This window comes from Metopolophium dirhodum, chromosome 1, assembly GCF_019925205.1.
Source record: "Metopolophium dirhodum isolate CAU chromosome 1, ASM1992520v1, whole genome shotgun sequence".
NCBI lineage: Eukaryota > Metazoa > Arthropoda > Insecta > Hemiptera > Aphididae > Metopolophium > Metopolophium dirhodum.
In genome coordinates, this window is record NC_083560.1 from 71012460 (window position 1) to 71038672 (window position 26213).

Consider the following 26213-nt stretch of genomic DNA (forward strand, 5'->3'; position numbering starts at 1 on the left):
GGTGCCGATGCAATTTTGTCCTCAAAAATACACTTTGCGGGAATAACGATACCGCCTTGTAAAATGAACCAAATTTCATAATTTTTTTTTTAATTGCTAGAAGGAAATATTCTACAGCCCGCATCGATCCCTGTTTTTCAATATTTTATTTTCAAACTTTATAATTTGTCTAAAAAAAATAATAGATAAAAAGCATTTTTTTACAAATTTTTTTATACAATTATTTGAAATAAAATACAAAATCAGAGATCGATGCAGACTGTAGGAAGTCTTCTTCTTTCAGATAAAAAAATAGTCATCAAAATCCGACAGTTCTTCAAAGGTTGAGAGTTATTCCCGTAAAGTAATATTTTTCAATATAATACACCCTATTAACCTCCTCTAAATAGGTATCGGATAGTAGATTAGTTGAAAAGTCTTATAATTGAAGTGGCAACTAAAATATAAAATTTAGTTTTCAAATTTTATAGAATTGTAGACAATTCAAAAAACTGGCACCGGGACCCTTAACAACATTGTAGTTATTATAAAAATTATATAATGATCTAACCATAGCCAGTAGTTGAATGTATCAGGAATTAAAATCTAAAACAGTGAACAATTTATATATTTTTTATACTTTTCTCTTCGTATTGTAACGAATAAGATAACAAAAAATATATTAGTACCATACTTTCTAAGGAAATTTTTATTGGAAGTAGATATACAAGTTTAATCATGATAAGTAAAGTTGTAATAAGTATCTAATTTATTGATCCTAGGAAATAGGATAAATATAATGTTTAAAGCAATTTAAATCAGAGGATAAAATATGTAGACGAAAAATTGGATGGACATATTAACATCCCCCACCGTCTCCTCCACTTTTGACGACGGTCTCTAGTATGATACCTACTATAGAGTATAATATCAATTTTAATATTTTGTACATTATTTATGTAATATTTATGCAAAGAAAACAAACATTAACGAATGTAATAGTATGCATTTAATAGTATGCATTCAATATTTATTTTTTATTTATTTTTTATTGGAACTCAGTTTTTATACTTCCAAGTTCCAACTCTAGTAAGCCTCAGTAGTTTTTCTATGTATATTTGCTTGTACATGCATTTACATTCACGATCCACGATCCACTTCATAGTTTTTCTCATACAGACTGCCATTTCAAAAGTTGGTAATTTAACGAAAGCCCGACTTCGAGTAACGCCCTGGGGACCAGATGTGCTAGTGATACGAATGAACCTATCACTCATTAATCATTATGTATTCATACTTACACGTGCTTATACGTAGGTATAATAAATACAGTATATTTTTATATATTACTCATAACAACTAGCAAACTTACAATAAATACTTAAATTTCCTACACAAACTTCACATAGCTATAAAATATATTCTTTTTAATCCCCATAATCCCGATCCCGCGAAGGGTAGGATTGTAGGGAATTACAACAGGTGGTTCTGGAATGTTATTAAAAACAAACCATACATACCAATAGTCGTTTATTTTATTTTATGATATAAATATAAATAAACCAACACTTATTCCCACGTTGAATAAAGTATCTTGAAATGTTGTCGCACCATTTATACTTACAAGTTACAACTTGAACGTTAAGTGATTTTGTACGTAAACGAAAATATAAAATATATAAAATATTGTGATTTGATCGATGATTGTACAATACAGTAAAATTATACTACTCTAAATACTATTCTTCCATACTTGTTAGACCTTAGAAAAGGTTATGCTTCATACGATTTCAATCATTTATATGTAAAATGTTATTTAAGGGTCTAGATTTAACACAATATATCATAATATTACGTTTGTATGTAGGTCCAATGCATATAGCACTACAGTACACTCACAATATTTCGGTGGCAAGATATGAATAATTTTTAGGTAGTTTTTACGCCAATAAGCTGTCCTTAGATTTAGTTTTGTGGTTTTTCCACCGTTTTAATATCGATCAGCTATCGAATCCATTGGATATTTGTATAATATGTTGATTCTTCGACCAATCAATAACATATATATTGACCGAAAAAAAACAAATTATTAAATATTAAATACTTATGATAATTACACACAGAAACTCAAATTCTTATGTGGATTATTTAGTTATTATTTATACAAAATTAAATATAATTGTAATTTTTTTAAGTACTGATTTTATGCTAGTTTTAATATAAGTCAATCAATCAATTTTATTTTTAATTAATCGTCAGAACTAATGTTAAACATTTTTTTTTTCATTTCATAATTTTTTTATTTGCTGATTTTAAATATTTTGAATTCTCTCCTTTGAATTAGTTTGTATTTTTAAAATAAATACAAGTGAAAACAACAAAACATATTAAGATGCTCTTAAATAAATTGTGAGTTAAGTTTTGGATGAGACATTCTCATCTGTTTTTAGTTGTTTGTTTCAATGATATTGAAGACAATGCCCATGTTTTCGGATTTAATTTAAATGTTCCATCAATGTAGTTATTACATATATAATCACAGAATTTATTTAGTCTGTCAATAAGTTTCTTACAGGTAAAAAATTATAATTTTCACAACCTTTTTCACAAAAAGCTACATCTTTATTAAAATCCTTTGATTCCAATCTAAACTCTTTTAATCTTATAAAATATATCACCTGTTGACTAAAAAGAAATTAATTGAACTCTACTCTGTATAGTTTTTTTTATGTAGGTATAGTAGGTATACGCATATTATAGGTAAAGGTAAAACTATGTTCGTTCCGTATCGTTATAGGAATCGTATAAAATACTGTAATACATTTAGGTAATATATTTTTTGTAGTTTATTCATTTTGCTTTTACATAATGGATAATCTTATAATAAATTAAAACCATTAAGTGTAGATAATAATATATTATGAAATATGAGAAGAAAAAAAAGTACAATAAACATATAGAACTTGATAATCCCAAATACGATAATGGTATTGACGATTTAAAAATATGTGTAGGAGTGGCCTTAGTGCAGTGTATCATATTAAATGTGTTAAACATCATTAAAAAGATAAAGTAAAACTACAATAACTCAATAATGGCTATTAAAAACAGAAAACATATAAAATAAGTAGATAAATTGTGTAATATTCGTGTAGAAAAAATCACTGTATGGTGGAATAAAATGTAAATTTATTATAAAATAGAATGTTTTTCAATACCATATTTCTATAAATGTTCTATTGTTATAATGATATATATTTATATTTGAAGCTAGCTGTAATGCATGTTATCGACATTTTGTTACCTACCTACTGTGTAAATCCGTCTGGTTAGGTTAGGTTCTGATAATGAAAAATAAACTGAATATAGTAGGTATACTAATTTTAAAAGTGGTATACACAATACTTTGATTAGAAGTTCGTCGATGAATTATTCACCATTTGTTGTTTCTAAACTATTTTCTTGAGTGGTATTATTTTCATTTTGTTTTACTTCAAGTGCCTCCTTTTTATTCTTCTTGATGTATTTTCTACTGTACAAGGATATCGGGTGTGATGATTGTGACATTTCTACAACTAGAAAATTATAAAAAATAAAATAAAATATGTTTATTAAATAAATTTATTGGAAAGTTAATATCAATTTAAAGGGAATACATTTTTTATTTGTCTCAGCTTTGTACAAAAAAAAATAGGTACGTAGTAAATTCGTGGAAGTTGGTAGATAGTTTACTTTAAGACATGAATGTTTCTAGAACTGAAGCAAGTTTATTTGAATAAATCAATGGGTACAATTTATATTTTGTATATTTCATTATTGTATTTGATTAGTAATATATTTTCAGCATTGTACAATTTAAATTGTATATATAATTACTGTCACCAGTCACCTTATATTAAATGTTATAAACTTATTGTAGTTTATACTTTATACTATTACAGTAATGTAACTCACCCTTTAAAGTATAATTTCGGATTTTAATTGCCACTCCAACTATTCTCAAATGTGTAACAACCTTAGAATTTGGGAGACATAACACACAATGTAGGAAATATCAAGCATGATGGAAAAAAAATTAAAATTTAGATTAAAAATCTAAAAATTCTTAGCTAAAAAAAAAATGTACAAAGATTTTCTCTGACTTATCTACTTGATATAATTTTCTTACAACAAATTTATGGATATTTTAGATTTATATAAAATAGCCTTATGAGATTGTAAGAAAGTCTGGTTAGGTTGTTAATTGTTTGTTCATACCAATTCAAAAAAAATAAATTTCATAATATGTTTAAAACATTAGTGTAGGTAGGTAGATATATTCAATTTTACAACCACCTCCATTCTTTAGAAACAAATGGGCAAAAAAAGAATAATTTGAATTCTTTCATGTATTAACAGCAAACAATTGTATCATCCAATCGGGTAATAAATAATAATAGTTATAAGATAATTGGAACTAAATAGTTTACCACTGCTTGAGTTGCGGTGTGTAATCTTGAAGATATTTTTTGAAGTTACTGCAGTTATAAACTTAGGGGTTGTGAAAGTATATAATAATGGATTTACCAATGCATTGATTGGCACAACAAATATTATTAACCATACATATGTCTTACCTACAATACATTAAATTATTGTAGTTTAGTTAGGATACAGTATATAGACTATAAGTTCTATAAGAATACTTTTATATGTCAATAAAGAAAAATATACTGTACTTGAAACATGATATTTTCTTAATGCCATGAATTTCAAAATTATGATGGGTAACCAACATAAAATATTCGCCAAAACAATGAAAAAGAAACGAACTGCAAAATCAAAATCACCAGCAGATATGTGGGCAGCTCTTCTTGTTTTTTTGACACTTATAAACATTAATGCATACAAAACGGACATAAGCAATAAACTGTAATGATAGTAAAGTGGTGTTACTTATAAACTTATAATAAATACTAATAAAGTAATAACTGTAATTAATATTTTGATTGATTTTTAAATAAATAGGTAATAGGTTATAATATAGGTAATTTAAAAATACCTTATTGGATGTAATCCTAAGAACATGAATGCCGAATATTGCCACCCACTAACAAATGGGTCTTCAATATATAAAGGATAGCACAAACCGTTAGAACCGTAAAATTTTGACGAGTGTTTCCATAAAATCACTATTATAATTAAATTACATTATAATATTAGTCAAATTGTATATAATTGTGTATAGATGAATACAATTTGATATTGCGTTATGTACTTTAAATTTAATGAATGACAATATAATATATTTGTGTGCGACTAATACATTTTGATATAATATTTTATTCTAAAATGTCAAAATTGTTAATTATAAATAAATACAAAAAAATGTAATTGTATAATTATTATTGTATCACATAGTATCACAACCAATAGAGTATGAAGATAACACCAACCATGTACGTACATATTATACATATAACTTGTAAGTTAAACAATAATATATAATATGGATTAAAACAAGCACTGAGGTATTGCAATACCAGGCTTACAGAATTTCTATGCAAATTCAAATTGAACTTCAGTGACGCAGGCAGCTGTGTATTTACAAATAATTTAAAATTAATTGAAAATTATTTTGGCTTTATTTGTTGGTGATGGGCTGATAGCAGCAAACAATTATATTTTAAATAGGTAAATGTTTAAGTAAATAGTTATAGAAGCAATGAGAGCAGAATTTCAAATAACAAGTATCTCATTCAATTATTTTCTTGGTATGGATATTTTTAAGTTAGAAAATGGCTATTGTATATAATAATATGACCAAAGTAAATACTCGAACAATATTATATTTAAATACAAAATATTAAATGCTAAAGAATAATCTGTACCAATGGATAGTTTATATACAATTGGCCTAATGACACCTATATTCCAATAAAATTCAAATAAAATGAAGAATGAGATTTATTATTTTTAACTTGCAGGCAGTAAATAGCTTATTATTTTTATATATGGTCACGATACCAGATATAGCATAATCAGTTAATTATGAAAGTATTATTTTTTTTTCAAACCCTAATCAGTAAATTGGGTTTCGGTATGTAAAAATACAATTAATTACAGGTTATATTATGAATCAAATAAATGTTTTTTCACTACACAAATTGAATGCTGTAACTTGTAGATTCGTGATTGACGAAACAACACAAAGATAAACACCAAGATATAAATTTAAAATAGGATCTTCAATAAATTAATAAACATTACGAAGGCACAGTGTAGTTCAGACATGTTCAGTCGCTTTCATCAACAGAAGCGTTATAAATGACAGCAATCGATTTAATAAAATGTATTATTATAAATTATAATACGGTTGTTTAGACTTATTTACAGCTTTAAGTCATACTAACGACTATGGAGGCCAAGTTCAAATTACATTATGCATCAACAATCAGCTATTTATCGATAAAAATCCATAGTTCCACAAACGTTTAAAATAAAATATGGTCGATACCATTTTGTAAGAGAAAAATAATATGAAGTAGGAACTTTGGGACTACAATTTGTAGGACAGTGGAACAAATAGCATACATTTTGACAAAACCACTTACAAAAAAACAATTTCATACATTTAGATTAGCATTTTTAGATGTTTAGATGAATAGATAGATAGATATATAGACAATAGTATTAAATAAATCCAGATTTAAATTTATATAAATAAATTATCTATTAATTAAGTGACAGTGTTATTGTTCAATAATTAGTTAATATTTTATGTTGGATTGAACCTTAGTGCACTAGTGTCAAATTGTTATTGTAAGTAACGTGTTCAAGCTCGCCATTAAATAATCTACTATTTCCATAACAGCGTCACATACATAGAAAAACGGGTTTTTGCAAGCAGTATTGTAACTGCAGTACTAATATAGAATAAGTAACCTACCTATTGCACGTCTGCAGTTGTTTGTTTATTTGTAACTATACATCTAAATAGTAATTATTAGTGTCAATCATTATATTATGTGTGTTTTATTTAATCTAAGTACTTGGCCTATATTTACATATCCTAATTCAACAAAAAACAATTTCTTGTATAATACTTACATGGCGCTATTGATATACTTATCCCAACCACCCAAATTGACATCATACAGTAAACGGCTGTTTTCAATTTCAGTACTTGATATCCAGAAAATGGTACAGCTATGAGTAAGAATCTTTCCAAACTGAGAAATACCAGCATGAGCATAGATACCTATAACCAAAAATATTGACAAATTATTTTGAAGCGGTTGTAAGTGGTGAAATTGTTTATGCATTTAAACCAGTAAGCACAGAATACCACTGCATAATTCCAGATGTCAAATTTTTAACAAACTAACGATAGTTAGCATACTTTTTAGAATATGAAGAAAAGAGTATACGCGAAGGAGAATTAACCATTTATCTAATTATCTAGAGAAAAATAAAACAAATTCCCACTTTTAAAAGCCGCAAAAAAAAAGTATTTACACGTATGCTCGAGAAGAAGCAATAATAATTAAAATATTAGCTGTATCCATTGAACACAGTGAAACATTTACATTATGCAACATTTACTTACCAAATCAAACTGATTTTTTGTTACCAGAACTGGAAAATATTATACGTCAACTTCCAAAGCCCTTTATACTAGTGGGAGACTTTAACTCACATAATATAATTTGGGGCTCTAACAACACCAATCCTAGAGGAAAAACGATAGAAAAACTCATACAAAATAAAGACCTCATACTTTTAAATGACACAACTTCCACACATATGAACCTTGGGAATGGCAACTTTTCTAGTATAGACCTATCTTTAAGCTCACCATCAAAATCGCACAGAGGATCGAATGGAAAGTACTACCAGAAATATTTAGAAGTGACCACATTCCAATCAAAATTAAAATATCATCAAGTTGAAAACCTTAAAGATTGTTGCTACCGGTCACCCTCTTTCTTCTAGCAATTAATGGCATAACCAACACCATACAATTTCCTGTCAAAGCCAATCTTTTCGCAGACGATCCATCAAACAAATGCATTGCAGAAATCCCCAAGTACGCTAAAGATCATGGCATTTAATCATGGCATTTAATGCGATAATGAAAGTTAAACCCCTCAAACTCCCCCCATGGTCCTTCAAATACAACATAAACCTGGAATTAACAAAATTTAAAAAATAGCTCATTTACAAGAATCACTTAAACGAAATACTTCAGGAACACAAAAATTCCATTTGTTACTACACTGACGCCTCCAAATCTGAAAAAGGTGTGGGAATTGCTATCACCAACGAAGACCTCTCGACCAGATTCAAACTCCCTGAAAGCTGGTCTATCTACACGGCAGAAGCCATAGCTATACTCAAAATGGTAGAATATATATTACTTAATCACGACCATGGAAACACCCGTAAAAGCAATTTAATCCTGTCAGACTCACCTTCCACACTCATGAGCCTCACAAATACCTTTAACACTTCAAATATAGTAAAACTTATACTGCATAAAATAAGCCAAGCAAGTAAAACAGGAATCAAAATATCACTAATATGGATTCCGGGACACAGCGACATAGAAGGCAACGAAAAGGCAGATCAAGAAGCTAAGAAAGCAGCAGAATTTACAGATATCCCCAAATTAAATATAACTACTTTCGCAGATATAAAAACCAAATTAAATAACAGATTAAAATTAAATCGCAAACACACTGGCTCGAACAAAACACCGAGTTAAGAAAAATAAAAAATCCATCTTTTGTTGGCCTAACTGCCTCACGAAAAGAAGAAAAAAAGTTATAATACAGACTTCGCATCGGACACACTCGATTAATACATGGATACCTCATGGCAAAGGATGAAAAACCTATGTGGACAACCTGTGGTACCGAACTATCAGTCAACTATATCCTTACAGAATGCCGTCAATACACATTGATCCAGCAGAGGAACTCGTCAAGCTTAACATCCCCAACACCCTAGACGCAGCTCTCGAACCAAACACAGATACCACCTCCCAAATCTTAACATTTTTAAGAAAATTTGAATTGTACAATTTAATTTAAAACACTATATCTAAAAATATACATTGAAATAACAATTGTAATTATTGTAATGACTACAACTAATGGCCGTTGTCGCCGATGTTTTGTTTGGATCAATAATAAAAAAAAAAAAAAATATTTTTTTCAAATTGGTTTCATTACCAGCATCCGATTTCTTGGTATTTAATTTTAATTATTTTAAAAATAATAATCAACAAATTGTGCGGAAAAATATTAAATAGGTTATTCTAAACGTTTTATTTGTAATTTTTATAAATATTTTAAATTGTATACTTCTGACGATATCACAGCCATAATTCCAATTATAGTACACAAAATAGACGACTCCCACTTGTGTGCATACAAATAATATTCATTCCGGTATATTTGATCATGATAACCAATAACCATTAAGTATATCACCATGAACAAATCTGCAACTGAAACATATTATATAAATATATATATATATTAGTACATGCTTAAGAATTTAACTTAGAAAATCAATATACTTGTTTATTACCAGCTAAATTCCGTATTACAAAGTTTATTGCTTTATTTTCATCTCCAAAAGTACTAAACATCCGACCGTATAACACCAATGCGTTGAAAATCAATGTTAGGACTGTCACCATCCATAGAAACCATCGAAAAGTTAAATTTGGTAGGAGATTTAAACTTGATGATAACCCTTTATATTATATTGTACAGTTTATATTCCATGAAACAATTATATTATGCTTAGGTTGAGTATTTAAATTATGTTAGCTATTCATTTATCTAAATATTATTTAATTTATTGTTAGCACTTACCATCCGTATTTGGTAAACAAAAGTCAACATGTGGGGCGTACAAAACACAATAATGGAATTCTTTCAAGTAACTGAAATAAAACCAATAGAACAATTTACATTTAAAAACGCTATTTTAAATATAATCTGCTCACAGAAATTCCAGCGTAGTCAAGTTATCAAATAATGACATTTCAATATTTTCTTTATTTATGCCATTCATATCTCTGTAAAATATGTTTTCTTTTTGAAATGCATATTATAAAAAATCCATTCTTTTATTTTATTTTATATAAACAATACAAATATTCATAAATATTAGCAAAAAAATATACTCTATCTTGAAAAGGGAAAATCATAATCATTACTCTACAAAAAATTTTAAAAAAAGTCTAACAAGACCTATACCTCTTACTTTTATCTTACTGTTATATTTATAATGAAATGATATACTTGAAATTAAATTTAACGAAAAAATTATAATACAATTATTTATATATTGTGTACACGAAGGCCAAAACTGAAAATAAATACCTTTTCATTTCTATGTATCTTACTAAAGTACCTACTCTCCCTTTATTAAATGATTCAAAACTTATACACATATTATTTTTTTTTCAATGTTGTCTATTGCCCGTTCTTATATTAGGTATATTTTAATTTCTCCACCCTCCAAGTCAGCCTGGTTACCTACTGTAGTAATGAGATGCAAGCGTGTCTACCATGATTTAACATTTTTATTTGCATTTAATTACGTATGTTTAGTGACCTTACTTTATTTCGTAATTAACTAATAATGACAACTTAAATTTAATTATTAACCATGTATAATATTTATATTATTTAATTATATCTAATAGTTATGTGCTCGGGCATGTACCAGTTGCCCCCAAAAGTACCTTTTTATACCAATTCCGCCCAAACTACCAAGAGCAAAATGTACCAGTTGCCCTCATATGTTAATATATACACGATTACAATATACAGCCCTTAAAATAGGGGAGGTAAATATACAAATAATAAATACAATTATTTATAAAACTAAAGTAAAATAGTATAAAATGATAAAATCAAATTTTGATTTTTGCAATAAATATAATAATATATTATAAAAATAATATGGATAAAATGAAAATTGTAATAATAATAATAGCCTACTTGGTGCAAAGCGAGATGAGGTCCAGCTTTTATTTAACTCAGAGTGATGACTTGGTGGAAACGCATACAATTAGGATTAAAGCCGGATTATATGGATCCAAATTCAGAAATTGGAAAATGGCTTCACTTAATTCCCGGTCATTATAATTATATTATTTATTATGAATTTTTTTTTCTATCATTTATAGCATTGAATGCCACATAACTATAATGTTTATTATTTTATTGACTTTTTCATATTATTTTGTTAGTATTTTTTTCTATCATTTTATACTATTTTACTTTATTTTTATACATAATTTTATTTATTATTTGGAAATTTAACTCTCCTATTTTACGGGCTATATAATTGTAATCGTGTATAAATTAACATGTAAGGGCAACTGGTACATTCGGTTGGGGGCAACTGGTACATTTGGTTGAGGGAAACTGGTATATTTTTAAAACCCCGATAACAGTCGTGAGGGGCAACTGGTCAAAACCCATGTGCTCATACAAAATCCTACAGTAGGTACCTAGATAATATTATATAAGTATATCCAAAAATCATAAGTTAATACAATTTAAATTTTCAACAATTCTAGATTTTAAAAATTTAATTTAATTTAAAGAAGTTATCAATATATTAAGCTACGTCACTTAAGTACTTATAATATTTACGTCAATATAATAATATACATTTCTATTTTACGCCATAAAACATTTCAAGTTTCAGATTTATGAAACCTTGTTATAAGAATTTATATATTACGTAAATAATATGTACACAATCACTGAATCTCAATTTTGAATATAGATATAGGAAATAGGTATTGCGTTAATAATCCATGCGATAACTAAGATAAAGTGTCATGATTTTATCTTTTTATCGATTTCATGATTTTACATTATAAATTGTGTTAAAGAAGTGCGCAGGTGACACAGGTAAATTTATTGAAATGAAAAACATGATTACTGAAAGTCGTCGTCGTGGTAAGAAAAAACTAATTTTGTATAGTTCAGAATATCTTATGGTTGGTATAAAAATATCTTATACGTTTGTGGTGTGCAATTAAAAACTGTACCTACAGCAAAAGTTTATAGAAATGATAATGATACAGTTTTTAAAAATGCAAATAATATGAAATAAGCCATAGCACAATCATATTGGATATTCCAGACTCCCGCTAAAAAAAACCGAAGAGACCATGAAACCAAATATTAAAATGACAAATAAAAAACGAAAATGTAATTTATTGATCAGCATGAAAAGAGAGAATTGTGTTGATACGCTTGTAACAACCTTATAGCGTACAACCATACAAATTCAGTATTTTTAATTAAGAAAATATATAACTTGCAGACGTATTCGACGTGAATACAATAATTTGAATAAGAAAATAACATATTAATTGTATGTAAATATATATTTTAGTTATTAATATGCTATATTTATACTATATTGTGTACCTATTTCCGTAACGTTAGTTATACATTATACATTTGTATGAATGTGTTTTTTTTAAATATTTTTATATTTATTTTATATTTATGAATGACTCCCTATTGTTTTTAAAATAAGTGGTTTCAAAATGGAAATAGTTATAGATATAATATAGTACTGGTAGTAAAGGTACTTGGAGTTTAATGGAATTTAGCGGAAAAGTGCAACAAACAAATTTGATATAATATAAGTGAATAAGTGTTTTATTCTCATAATATTATGGGTACCTATAACATTTCCAATATTATTATAGATACACTTTTATTTAGGAGGTTAGAATAACATTGTAGGTACGTCCATAAAAATGAATAGCCATACAAGATATAACCAAAAATTCGCAACTGAATTAAAAATTGAATGGTACATTAGTAACCACTATACTGTTTTCATAATTATTTAAATATATAATGGTTTTATGAGGCACATAGACATAATACATTAGAAATTCAAAGTTCCGGTAAGTACTTGAATAATTAACTTCTAGCTACAATAAAAACGAAAAATACTAACGTAACTAGCTAAGTGTAAAAAATAAACATCAATAAAATATTTTGAATAATTAATATACGTTTATCGACTACTCGGATCGTTGTATACGAAGCAGTCGAGTAAATTACTGATTTTAGTGAGTAAACATTTTAGCATTAAAATATTATTTTAACATGTTAACATTTTCATATTGTTGAATGAAATGATGTACCTATATTATCATTTATCACACATAAACACATTTAAAATTTCAACTGAACGCAATATTATTATCACATTTAAGTTATGATTTAAAAAGGAATCTTTTAACTACTCGTTGTGTAACCTACCTGATATTTTTAATTTAAGAATTAAAACTACATTTCCAAAATGTATCATGTGTATTGCACATTTATATTATATAGGTAGTTGGATTATGATACAATGAACTTTTGGATAATGTACGTGCTATTTTGAATCATTAAATTATTCAACTAGGTACCAATTTTTCATGAGTGATTTCATTGCACAGAAAATGTATTAGTTACATATAACAGTCTAACATATAAATAATTTATTGTATTAAATTAATAAAGTAAATATTATAATCATTTTTTAAAAAAAAAATTGTGAATTAAATTTGATAGTACTCAAGGACCCGGATATAAATTTTATGTAATTATATTAATATGTATTTAAACGCAACGTAATATGAATCTCCAAAATAAATACAACTTACAACGAAGAAAGATTTTTCATTTCTGTGAAAATAATATTATTTATTCTTGTAATTGGATTATTTCTTAAAACTCTAAAAAAAAAAAAAAGTATTAACTGATTCATAAAGTGTAACGTAACATTACAATTTATCTAATATTTTTAATGGATGTAGCATTTCCTGGGTGATTGTTGTAATGCGATTGTCAGCTATATTTCTGTAACATTGATTATATACACTTGTGTAAAAATAAAAATATTTATTTATTAATAAAAACTTTGTATCATTACAAATCCGAAAGATTCAATAAGTTTTGAAATGCGTTTTTATGAATCACTGTGATGACATTGTTACTTAAATTCCTGAAAACAATGTAAAATATATAAAAACAATTATTTATATGAACAATGTTGGTATGGTCTTTTCATTTTATTTTTAATCAAATTAAATAAATTGTCTTACAAAACCGATAGACTTGGTAAGTCTGCGAACATGAACTCATTTATTGTTTCAATACGATTCCATTCCAAATGTCTATTACGATAACGCAAAATAAATATATATATATATTTAATTTATTTTTAATAATTAATATGTATTAGTAGTATAATGTAAAAGAAAATACTTACAACATTTCAAGATTCATAAAGTGTGGAAAGCACTCGTTCTTAAAAGTCAATAAATTATGTGATAGATTTCTAAAAGAATATATATATAACGAAGCAATTAAAAATTATATGTACCAAACATTTTGATTCTTACATCCATTTTACTTTGACCATATGTTTCCAGGAGTTTAAATTTAAAAACACCAAGTGATTATTATTCAAAAATAGTGTTCTAATATTATCCAATCCGTGAAGGGCGTTTTTTTTCCAAAACATTCAATTCATTACGTAATAAAAAAACTGAAAAAAATATATTTTGTTTGTATTAAATGAAAATGATTTATCAATAGCTATCTAGGTATTAACGCTTTGTTATAGATACAGTTATTTATAAATATAATAAAGAATAATTAAAAACTGCTTACAGATATCTTAATTTATTTTGATGTTTAAAGACAAACGGGGGTATTACAGACAATCTATTATCTTCTAAGTGGCTGAAAAATAAATATTTAGAAATATTATGAATTATTTTTTTGACCTTGTCTATTTTACCTTTTAAGTGATCACTTACATCAATACCAATGAATTATACCCATCAAATGAGTCGTTAGAAAGAACTATATTGTTGCTCCTCATTGCTCTAAAATACATTGAGATAATAATATTACATGACTATATATTTTATAATTATTGCAATTATAAATTGTAGTGGATAGAAACTGTTTTAATAGAAATTAATTATGTATGATAATTATATTAATATAATTTATAATTACTCTTATATCAAAACAAGTAAGCTAAAGCCTAAAAGGAGTTGTATAAATACCTATTTAATTAATTATGTAATTCAATTTTTTCATATTAAAATAGGTACTATTAAAATTAGCTTGTAACCATTTGATTTATTCATTTATAATAAACCATGATATGTATCACAACTAAGTCATATACAAATATTTTAATATATTTGTTAAGAAACATATTGAAGGCATGTAGCCTTTTTGAGACTTTTCATAGCATTGAAATCATAGCATGAGACTGCTGGTATTTTTAGTATTTGAGAAAACCCATGATACTTAGAGTCATGATCAAGTGACTACTATAATTTACTAACAAAAATAACGTAATACTGTCATTTTTTTTTTCAAAGTCAAAACAAAAATAACTGTTTTATAAACACTGAGTTGGTTATCAATACAACTGAAAATACTGATATACTGTGGTTTAGTACATTTTATTACCGTAGTTATCGCAACAATTTAATGTCTCTGTAATTATTACGGAAATACAATATAATATTATCTGTAATACCGTTGATATCGGTAGTATAAACAAATACTGATATTAAAATTGGGAACACCGCCAGTCTTATCTTATCATATTATGTATTAACCACTGACGACTGACTATCAGAGGCGTATTTACGATTTTGGCGCTACTTTTTTTCTCGGTTTCTTTTTACTCATTATCACAAAATACTTTAAAAAAACTTTTAAGCCCCCCTCTAGTTAGGAAATTTACTTTTTCTCTCCGTGAGAAGTGATACCCCAAAATATATATTTTCCCCCTTATGGCATAAATGCTTCCACTAGTTTAGAGAACACTTTAATTTTATCATTACCTCTCCATTTATTCTTAATAAAAAAGTATACATTTAAATTAAATAAAACAAATTATAATTTTATATTTCAGCCTAAATACGTTACTGCTGACTATCTACTGAGTGATAAGAAAAGTATGTTACATAAATGGTGCTTAACCCTTTCACTGCCGCCGACGTACTATTACGTCGAAACACATTATACCACCCACTGCCACCGACGTACTATTACGTTCTAATCAATTAAAATATTTTGGAAAACTTTTTCAGTGCGGGAAAAAGTTCATTATCTAGATAAAAAAATAACGAATTTAATGATACCAAAATCTCGTTTCTACCTTCATTTCTCTGGTTGTTGTAGTTAATTTAAATTTGTAATGCAAGTAGTGCATCCCAAAATGTGGTAAAATATTATTGCGCGCACGTGTCATGCTTTATCAACAGTCACAAATATTATAAATGTAATATAAAAGCATAATATATTTATATTATACAAAAGTGTATAACATAACATAATAAATATTAATTGTTAGAATATGGTGTTTTATGTTGATTTCATTTCTAATAGCCGGTAATTACCTCATTTTGGGAAACCATGGCATACATTTCTGAAAACTTGAATCATTAAGTCAATAATGATTTTTGAGTTTTTTGAACTTTATAGGTTGGTTTGTTACATCTTTCAAAATATTAAAAGTATGAAAAAAAAAGTCAAATTTATGTGGCAGGGACATGTTACAGAGTACAAATCGTCTGGCAGTGAAAGGGTTAATATTATAGATTTCTAACCACATTTGTTAACGTACATTTCCCCACCCCCATCCATTTCTGATTATTTGGTATTAGTAAAATATTTAGATTATTTACTTACATTCTTTTTAGATTAGAAGAAATATTTCTTGGCACTTTTGTCAGTCCAGCACTATTACATCGTAACCATGTTCCAATCAAACAATCACACCTGGCGGGATAATTGTTTAAAGCTAAAGGGCAGTACAACAGCTAGTTAAAAATCAAAATGATAATCAATCGGTTACCTATGTTACAAATATTAAGTACGTACGAACTATGTGTACAAGTGTGCAGCTACCTAGCTAGTGTCCGAGTTCAAATAGTAATATACATATGTCATATGTGTAGTGAGCACAATGCCAATTTAGTAACATAATAGGTATAAATACATTGTTTGATATTTTATATTAATTTTTAACATATTGTAATGGATATAAATAACTGTTTTTGATATTTGTATTTACATTTTTTAATTTTTCCTACTAATTTTTTTATTGATTTTTTTCGTCCAACTGTCCCGACGTTCAATTGACCACGTCCAAACAGCTACCATTTTTCCATATTCGTACAACGACATAAATACTAAATAGTAGTGAATACTATAGTACATACGTACTTTTTGTATTGTATTGCGTATTAACTTTTAAACAAAAATTGTATACATTGTCATATATATATATACGTGGTGCTTGTTAACTTTATGTTAAACCATGTATTGATTGCATATAGTGATTTTATACTATAGCTAAATATATATAAATATCATTACATTAAAATATTAACGAGTTCGTCATGTTTTTATAAAAATAACTCACTGTATGACGGTTCTAAGCGTATAGTCAAATTAATAACCTATGCTCGATGACTAAAATATTTAGCTCGCTGTGGCTTACCCTTACAAATATTTTGTAAATTACAATTTAATTAATATTTAAGAAGCTTTATAAAAATATTCAAAACATGTATATTAAATACTCATCTAATGTAAAAAAAATTGCAGATTTAGGGGGCAACCCTCTGCTTGGGAGTTAAAGAGCACCCACCATTCTGCATATTGAAATTGTTGTTTAATATAAATTACTTAGATATCAGGTATAACTAACAAGTTGTCAGAGCTGTGTCAAGGGTGTGGAAAATGGGGAATGTGCCCTTGGGTGGCAAAAGTTGTAATGGGGCAATGTATGTTTAATAGGGATGCCAAATATTATTGCCCTGGAGCACCAATGAAAGTTAGCACGGCACTGGAAGTTGTAGAACAAAATGTATTAATTTTAGAAAATCCTACTTAGGATGCAAATCCTAGATCCACCACTGAATATAAACTAAACACGTATTTTGTATACATTTAAATATGCATTAGAATTTTCACACTTGTAGGCCTCCCATATATATTCATGTTTTTATATTCTGAGTTGGAGCGACAAATGTATTGATTTTACAATGATGTGTGTTTTGTTTTTCCGTCATCACCCTTTGGGGCAGGAAAAATGCTTTGCTTTTATGAGCATCTGAAGTTTAAAATGTTACGCAATTGGATATTCCCCATAAAATAACGATTTTCTTATTTTGTTGTAATTTATAAACAAATATCCGTAGATACTTATTGATATTTTAAACAAATTGAATAATTGTGTTAATATTTTAAGCTATTTATAGACATTCGACAATTTTTATTTTTAATAAATTTTTTTTTTGTTTTAAATAGCAATAAAAAAAAATGTGAAAGCTTGAAAATGTAATACAAGGTTCATCGTAAGAAGTTCATAGTATAACAAAAAAAATCTAAAAAAATATATGGGTAAATATAATAGACATTTTAAGTTAAAAATTAGATGAAATTAGATATTTAAACGATGAATAACGATTTAAGTTATTTTGTTGTAATTTAAAAATATTATTTGTAGGCACTTGAAACTTTTAACGTATATTATTATATTTTATACACACAATGACATTTTCATAATATGCAATGTTTTCAGAAAAATTTTAAGGATTTCATCGCGATATTTGTCTTCTCTCCAACATAGATCAAACGTATTCACGTAAAATCATTTATTTTTTATTTTTGAGTGATCTTAGGGAGAATAACTTAAAATAAAAAAATTATAGGGGTTAATATTTTTGAGGGTTCGACAAATTTGACGTATTGGTTTTAAAAGATATTATTATTTGACTTTATATTCGACTTTTAAAATAAAAAAATGAATGTCACAAAGAATTCAAATTAAAATTTATAATTAATTCAGATATGTGTTCAAAATTATCAATGGAGTAAAACTCAATTCAGTACGTCAAAACGCGTATAAGGTCTATTTTGTTCCAAAAACCGGTAAAGTGGAATCACCTTAATAATATTATATAATAATATATATATAATCTGGATTTTAAACTATGAGTTATTTAAGTAAAATATAAGTTATTTTTAAAAGCACAAATCAATGTGTATCAACTAAATTTACAAGTAGGGCCTACCTATTAGATATACAATATATACACACTAATGTTTATTGTATTTATACTTGTATACAAAAAATATCATAACTTAATTGAACAAGATTTGTTACACGGCGTGATGTATAGGCAATATAGCTACATTCCGGTATTGTATGAACCCAAAGAATTCTTATGTCTTGATTTGTATTGAGTGTGTTTCATCTGATAAAATATTTCCGCATAAAGATAACAAACACGTCAAAATAGACAAAAGTTATACAAAATAAAAAAGTTGCTTATTGTTTGTAGATATTATATTTTGTGTACACAATTCTCGGAATAGGTTAGTTTTATTCTTATGCCAGGCATAGGTAGGTTACATCTAACGCAGCAGACATCTGGTTAGCAAAATATGAGGAGGTTTTAAAATAACAAACATATATATTAAAGAGTATACGCAAAAGGTTCTTTAACTTCGCATAGAAAACTAGAGACTAGTGGCACCAAAATATCAAAGTATCAAGTATGCACAGTGACACTGAGACAATGCAAACCGATGTATGTTCAAACATAAGCATAATGGAAATTTTTTCTAAAAAAAATGATAATATATAGCGCATTGCACTTAACACAATTTGGTTATCTTATAAAAATCAATATAGGTATAAACAATTTTCACTCTACTATATTATAATTAATTATAATAATAAATAGTCTAAAGCCATGTTTTTCTATAAGACATTTTGATGTATTTAAAATGTTCTAAATGCTTAATTCAAATCTATATTTTAGAAAAATATTCTTGAGTTGTTATTGATTCACAACACAATAGTTTTTTGACAATGTCCTATATTTTAAAACGATAAGTTCTATAATGACGTTTTGACAACGATGATAATTTACAACGTATTTTATACCTAATCATTATATTATTATACGGTGTATCATAAATATATATATCTATATCCGCAAAACTCAAACACATTGTATATAAATTGGAATGTTTACATAAATACTCATAGACTGACATTGCAGTCAGTGGCGTAGGTACCCCCCTCCCCCATTTCCGTATTATTATTTTTATCATGATTAAACCGTAGTCAACTATCAAGCAAGGACATTAATTCATAAATGTCTTAATGGATTAGGTATAGGTAGCCTATATAGCAAACATAAATAAAAAAAAAGGAACAATGGGTACCGCTCTGCTGCACTGAATTTGTCGTGTGGGTCACTGTAATAGATGTGTTAAAATTGAATTCAATGATACTTATAGATCATAATTGTGTACGAAAAACAAATCTGGGTGAATACAGTGTGTCAGCCTAGGATTATTTTATATTATATTAGCTGTATCGCCCAACTTCGCCGGGAAAAAATGAACACACCTAAAATGCAGTACCACGTATATCGGTGTATCTCAATAATAGATAAAGTCATCAAGACAAGACGATACATTTTAACTAATCTTTATAGTAGGTAATGTTAAAGTTGAAACTATATTTTTTCGATAACGCAATTCATATAATTTAACTAGTCGTGGTATAAAAATAAAGTGATCGGTGTTTTCCATAAAACTTTCATGTACTTAATATTAAAACTATGTATGTAACAAAATAATATACATATATAATTAGACCTCTGGGAAGAAGATGCGCTAATTTAAAAAGGATTAAATTTAGTTTTTTTTAATTCATCAGATTTTAGTACAGTTAGGTTAGGTTAGGATTTTGTATTAATTGATTATATTAATCCACCGTAGGTGGAATTAAGTAAAAACGACGAACTTAGTATAACGTTGATACTTAAGAGTTAAATCATATAGTTACGCACGGGGTCCGCGGTCTATCGCAGGTAGATTGCCTACTTGATAATAATATACTGCTGCAAATCAGAATTTTTATTCCAATTTCCAGGCAACAGAAAAGTTAAGATAAATTTTGAACACCATACACCAAATATTAAATAATGAATTGAACAAAATTTGAGTCGTATAGAGTTGGTACATTTAACGGGCAACGAAGTGCACGGGATCAGCTAGTATAGGTACTTATATATTTTTTAAAGCTTTTAAAGACCAAATTATTCAACTCAGAATCATTTTTTTGTATAAAATGTTTTATTATTATATCATTGAATTAAAGTTTAACACATTTATTACAATTAACAACTCTATGATGATGTTCACTCTACTCTACTAACTGGACTGCAAAGTGAAGTTTACCGATTTATTTTATAACACGTCATTAACCATTAGAAAACAAATTCCTCTTTTGTTTAATCAAATATGTACAAATTTGAAATATCCCTCATGTTATTTTAAACATTTTAACTATTGAACACCTTTTATCTTTCAATTCTCTTCAAGCCATATCTTATATCTGTATGTTATAACTTATACGTTTATAATTGTACATTTTTACATAAAAAAAATCTGAATTTTATCGTTTTCGGTACTCAGGTATTTAACATTAATTCAAATTTTATATTTTAGAATTTGCAAAATATTGTTCCAAGCATTTTATTGAATAAATAAAGAATATATTGCTCAGTCTTTTTTAATAATTTATAATATGCAATTAAGGTTTTATTAAATTTAATGAAGTTTCTGTTTGCCCTAGAAAATTTACGATTTTATTTCGCTAAAAATGTTTAGAATATAATATTAAAATTACAGGCAACTGTTTCGACATATTTAAAAATAGATTTTTTGAAATTACAATAATTAATTGGAGAAATTAATATTTAGTTAAATATATCACTCTGTACTCCTTTATATTTAAAACATAAAAAATGATATCAGATTAACATTAATATTCTTCTCAACGGTTTGATTAATTATTCGTTTGAATATTACGAAAATCATATTAATTGTAAACGATTTTCTATAAAAATGTTTAAATTATGCAAAGCTATATATATCATATATATATTGCTTTAAATTCAGAGTTCATGAAACAAATTCGTATCTTCGTTAAATATATTATATTTGGTGCGCAGATTTCAGTTCAAAACCTCTGTTCCCAATAATAATGCATATAGTGTATTTCGTAATTTATTATTAATAAATGATTTGATATAATTATTATATATTATATATAAATGTATGGTACAACTTATACCACACATTTACAATTATACTTATACCGTATATAAGTGTGGTATTCTACTTAAATTGCCTATACTTTATATACTTATACTTATACTTATAGTTTAATGTAACATATTGTATAGCTTTCTCTACATTTATTTATTGATTTGAAATAATGTTTGATGCTTCTACCACTTTTCTATTTTATTATTATATGAAATACAAATCCAATAATAACTTTAATATAACCTTTGAGGATTTTTTATTACAAAAATGTTTATGTTAAATTAGACAAAAGTTGAAAAATGTTGTATATGTCTTATGTTGTACCTATATAATATGTTAATATCATTATTTATTTGGTAAAATATATGACATATATACTTTAATAGTTTCATATATTTATGTATGATACATAAGAATATAATAATTTCAAATACCTACCTAATTCAAAGTTTTAAATAATATTGAATAACCTAACCTAACCTACCTATTCAATATGCAATATAAATATTAGGTTAATATCGTTTACTTTTTTGCACGTTAATACAACTCACTAAAAAAATGAACCAAAATAAATTAAACGTTTTTAAATAGTAAAAATTGTATGGCATATTTTAAAATTTTTTTGTGATAAAACACAGTTTTCTATAACACATATTAATATGTAGGTACAATTTACAGTGTACTTACACCTTGGTATCTAACGTAAGCATATTACACTAATCCTGTATTTTCTGTTTACTTTTATTGCACCCTACTTTTATAAACATAAATGCATAAATAATAGGGCTAAACATAAAATATATAAATACACGTTTATTGCAAAATGTCTGTTAACTGTCTCTTCGATTAACCATCACAGCCCCGATGGTACCGACGGTACCGACAGTGACGGTTAATCAAAGTTCTACTGTACTTACTCAAAAACGCAAAACTTCAAAACAAAACAATATTTTAAATTAAAAAAAAAGGATATATGTTAAGATTAGTTTATACTAATTATATAAGACTACGTTTCGAATAAATCAAAAATATGGCTAGAGTATTGTACCTCTACGATAGATATCCTAAAGGTAGTAAATACTAAATAATATTACAATGTAAGGTCACGAATAACCTATATAATATATTTATTAAAATATTCTAGGAAATTCAAAGATTATTAAAATTAATTGCATATTATGTTATACATGATCCATGATATTTGTAAAACCTTACGGTTAAATCAATAAAACATTTATAATTTATTACATGTAAGATAATTAATACGTGTAATAACTTTGATTTAATTGCAAACTTACTACAAGGCAACTCAATATCTTCAACATCTGAATCATTACGTTTTGGTTCCAGTTCTGGTACTGATTCTGGTTTTGGGTCTGGTTCAGGGTCTTCGGTGTATATGACTTTGTGATAATGTTGCAAACTTCCAGAGAAGTCGGCTGAAAAAGTATTTATTTAATTAAATGTAACTAACATAATATCACAAATTAGTAAAAACTAATAATTAGTGTTCAATGTTATACTTGCAACGTATAATTAATTCTCTATGATTTATGGAATGTACATATATATCTTGCTTCACATGTAATTAATTTAGGTTTAAAACTTTAAAATTTTGTTGAACAAAATTTAATTTTGAATTTTTTATATTTGTATAAATAAAATATCCAAAGAATACAATATACAAATATATCAGGAGATAACAATACTTATTTTTTCTAAATTTTCGAAACGGTTACATTAAGTGACATATAGTAACATACTGACATAAGTGACATAGGCATATAGGAATATAGTTACCTACCTATATTGAGTACCTATCTAGTATCTACTGGATATGTATTCTGTAAACGAAAAGTATATACAATTGGGATGAGTTAAATATTAATGCGTAATGACAAACATCCAAAGCATATGTTGTAATTAAATAATTGAATATTTATAATTTGTATGATATACTAACTGCATATGAGATAATTTTCGTCTTCGCCGTGTAGACAATCAGAAAAATTATTACATTTATATTTATTTGCAATACAAACGTCCGACTGGATGCACAAAAATGAACCTTCGTGACAATCGCTAGAGCCTAAAAGTGATAAAATAATATTATCTGTTTATAAGTTTGACATACTTGAACATCGTAAAAAAAAATCACTGACCATAATTTAAGTACAAAGTAATAAGGGCCAGTGAAAAGAGACAGGAGATAATGAAAGTACTAATAATGGCCGATCGAGTTGCTGGCATTGTGATTTTCAGAGATATGAACGTTGTTGAACACTACGGGGAAGTGACGGTAAGCTTGGACATTTTATTCAAATTTTCCAAATGTTTACAATTTGTGTTTGTTCGTCATCATCCCCCACTATTATAATCTGTGACGAATGCAATGGTTACAATATTAATTAATGGCAACTAAAATCCAGATTGAATGTAGTGGTGGGTAGACAGGGTCCGCAATTAAACCCTCTGGTACACTTTGCATATTAATTTATTACAATGTATAACTAGCGTGTTCGGATTATGAATAAACGAATCTAAATTTATGGTCTATTCATGTCGATGGGTTATTAGTAAATTACACATTGAACAAATTTTCAATGGAAAATTAAATCAAAACTATTATGTTTACGAGTTTAATTTTGTATACAAAGTGTTGTATACTGAACTACAGTTATTATACAGTATGATAAACCTATTTACTAACTTAAAAAACTTATTATCTTGAAAACTAAAATTAATTTTTATATAATTTGAAGTCATACAAAATTAAAATTACCAAATAAAAGTAAATTTTTTTTATTCTTTTCAATGACATCATACATTTTTTATTTCGACCAAAGAAAAATGTTTTTGGAGAACTATATGTAAAATTATCGAATTACGAAAGAGTAGTTTCTAAATTATAACCATTAAGAATTTAAATTTTAGATAATCGTTGTACCCTATATGCCACTTCACTTCACTCAAATAAACTTTTAATACTTATAATATGTTACAACTAAATAACTATTTGTTTTAAACTGATTTTTACGACATCAAAATACTCCAACAAAAGTTTGTCTTTGGAATTTTATATTAAAAATATATGATGCGATTCGAAAAAGTAAAAAACTTAAAAAATATAATAATAAAAAATATAACTTTTTTGAAAATATTATTTAAAGATTTCATATTAAGTAGAAAATAATATTTTCAAAAATATTGATAGTTTTTTAAATAATGTGTCTTACATTGAAAAGTTCTCCCTGTATAGCGTGTATATTCATAAATATGGAATAGTAATCAATACCTATTTTTAATTCCTATCCTATATAACAATATGTGTATAACAACTGTATGTATAGGTATTATTTGTTTATCAGATTTATTATTCTAATGCGACTTTTTTATTTATTTATACAATATTCAATTCAATAATGTTATAAATGAAACTATAGCATTAAATATATTCAATATTTGTATTACAGTGTTTACTGTACGAATACATTTATTAAATTGTAAAAATTTGCAAATTTAATCTTCGAACATAATCATCTTTGTAATGTATTGATATGCAATTAAGTGCGGACAAAAATTCAAATAATATAGATACCTACCTAGTATTTGATATCGGATTTATTTTTAATGCATGTAAATAATTAATATGATATTGATTAAAACCTATATTAAGATAAATAATTATAGAAACTCTTTTTACAGTACCAGATCATGCATGTTAACCTATTTCACGTACGCACCAGGCACTACCAACCTAGTAATCTGTCATTCGGTGACAAATAACACAAATAATTAGATAACAGACCACAAATCTGAGATACTAGGAAAAAAGGAATCTTGACTGTGGCGGACTTGCCTATGGATTTTCCGTAACGCGATTTATGTTCATAATTGTATTATTTATTTATTTAATTCTTACGTGATACTGTGAAGTCTGAAACTAACATTACAATACATGCACATTAATTGAAATAAGTGAATCACTTATGTATTGAAACCTTGGTTATAAAAATTCAAACAATTAAT

At 26.6% G+C, this 26213-nt stretch overlaps 1 protein-coding gene across 1 annotated transcript; it reads right to left on the reverse strand.

Moving 5' to 3' along the window:
• Positions 1–2851: 2851 nt before the first annotated feature.
• LOC132941261 (relaxin receptor 2-like) lies at positions 2852–24434 on the reverse strand. Its single transcript, XM_061009237.1, is given in 22 exon segments — positions 2852–3554; positions 4449–4595; positions 4698–4888; positions 5021–5150; positions 7069–7219; positions 9327–9472; positions 9556–9723; positions 9846–9916; positions 9980–10051; positions 13673–13744; positions 13797–13868; positions 13942–14013; positions 14114–14185; positions 14281–14349; positions 14414–14523; positions 14525–14559; positions 14686–14756; positions 14834–14902; positions 16734–16845; positions 23483–23623; positions 24148–24273; positions 24347–24434. Coding segments are annotated over 22 exon segments (2331 nt in total). The 3' UTR covers positions 2852–3408.
• Between the last annotated feature and the right edge of the window lie 1779 nt (positions 24435–26213).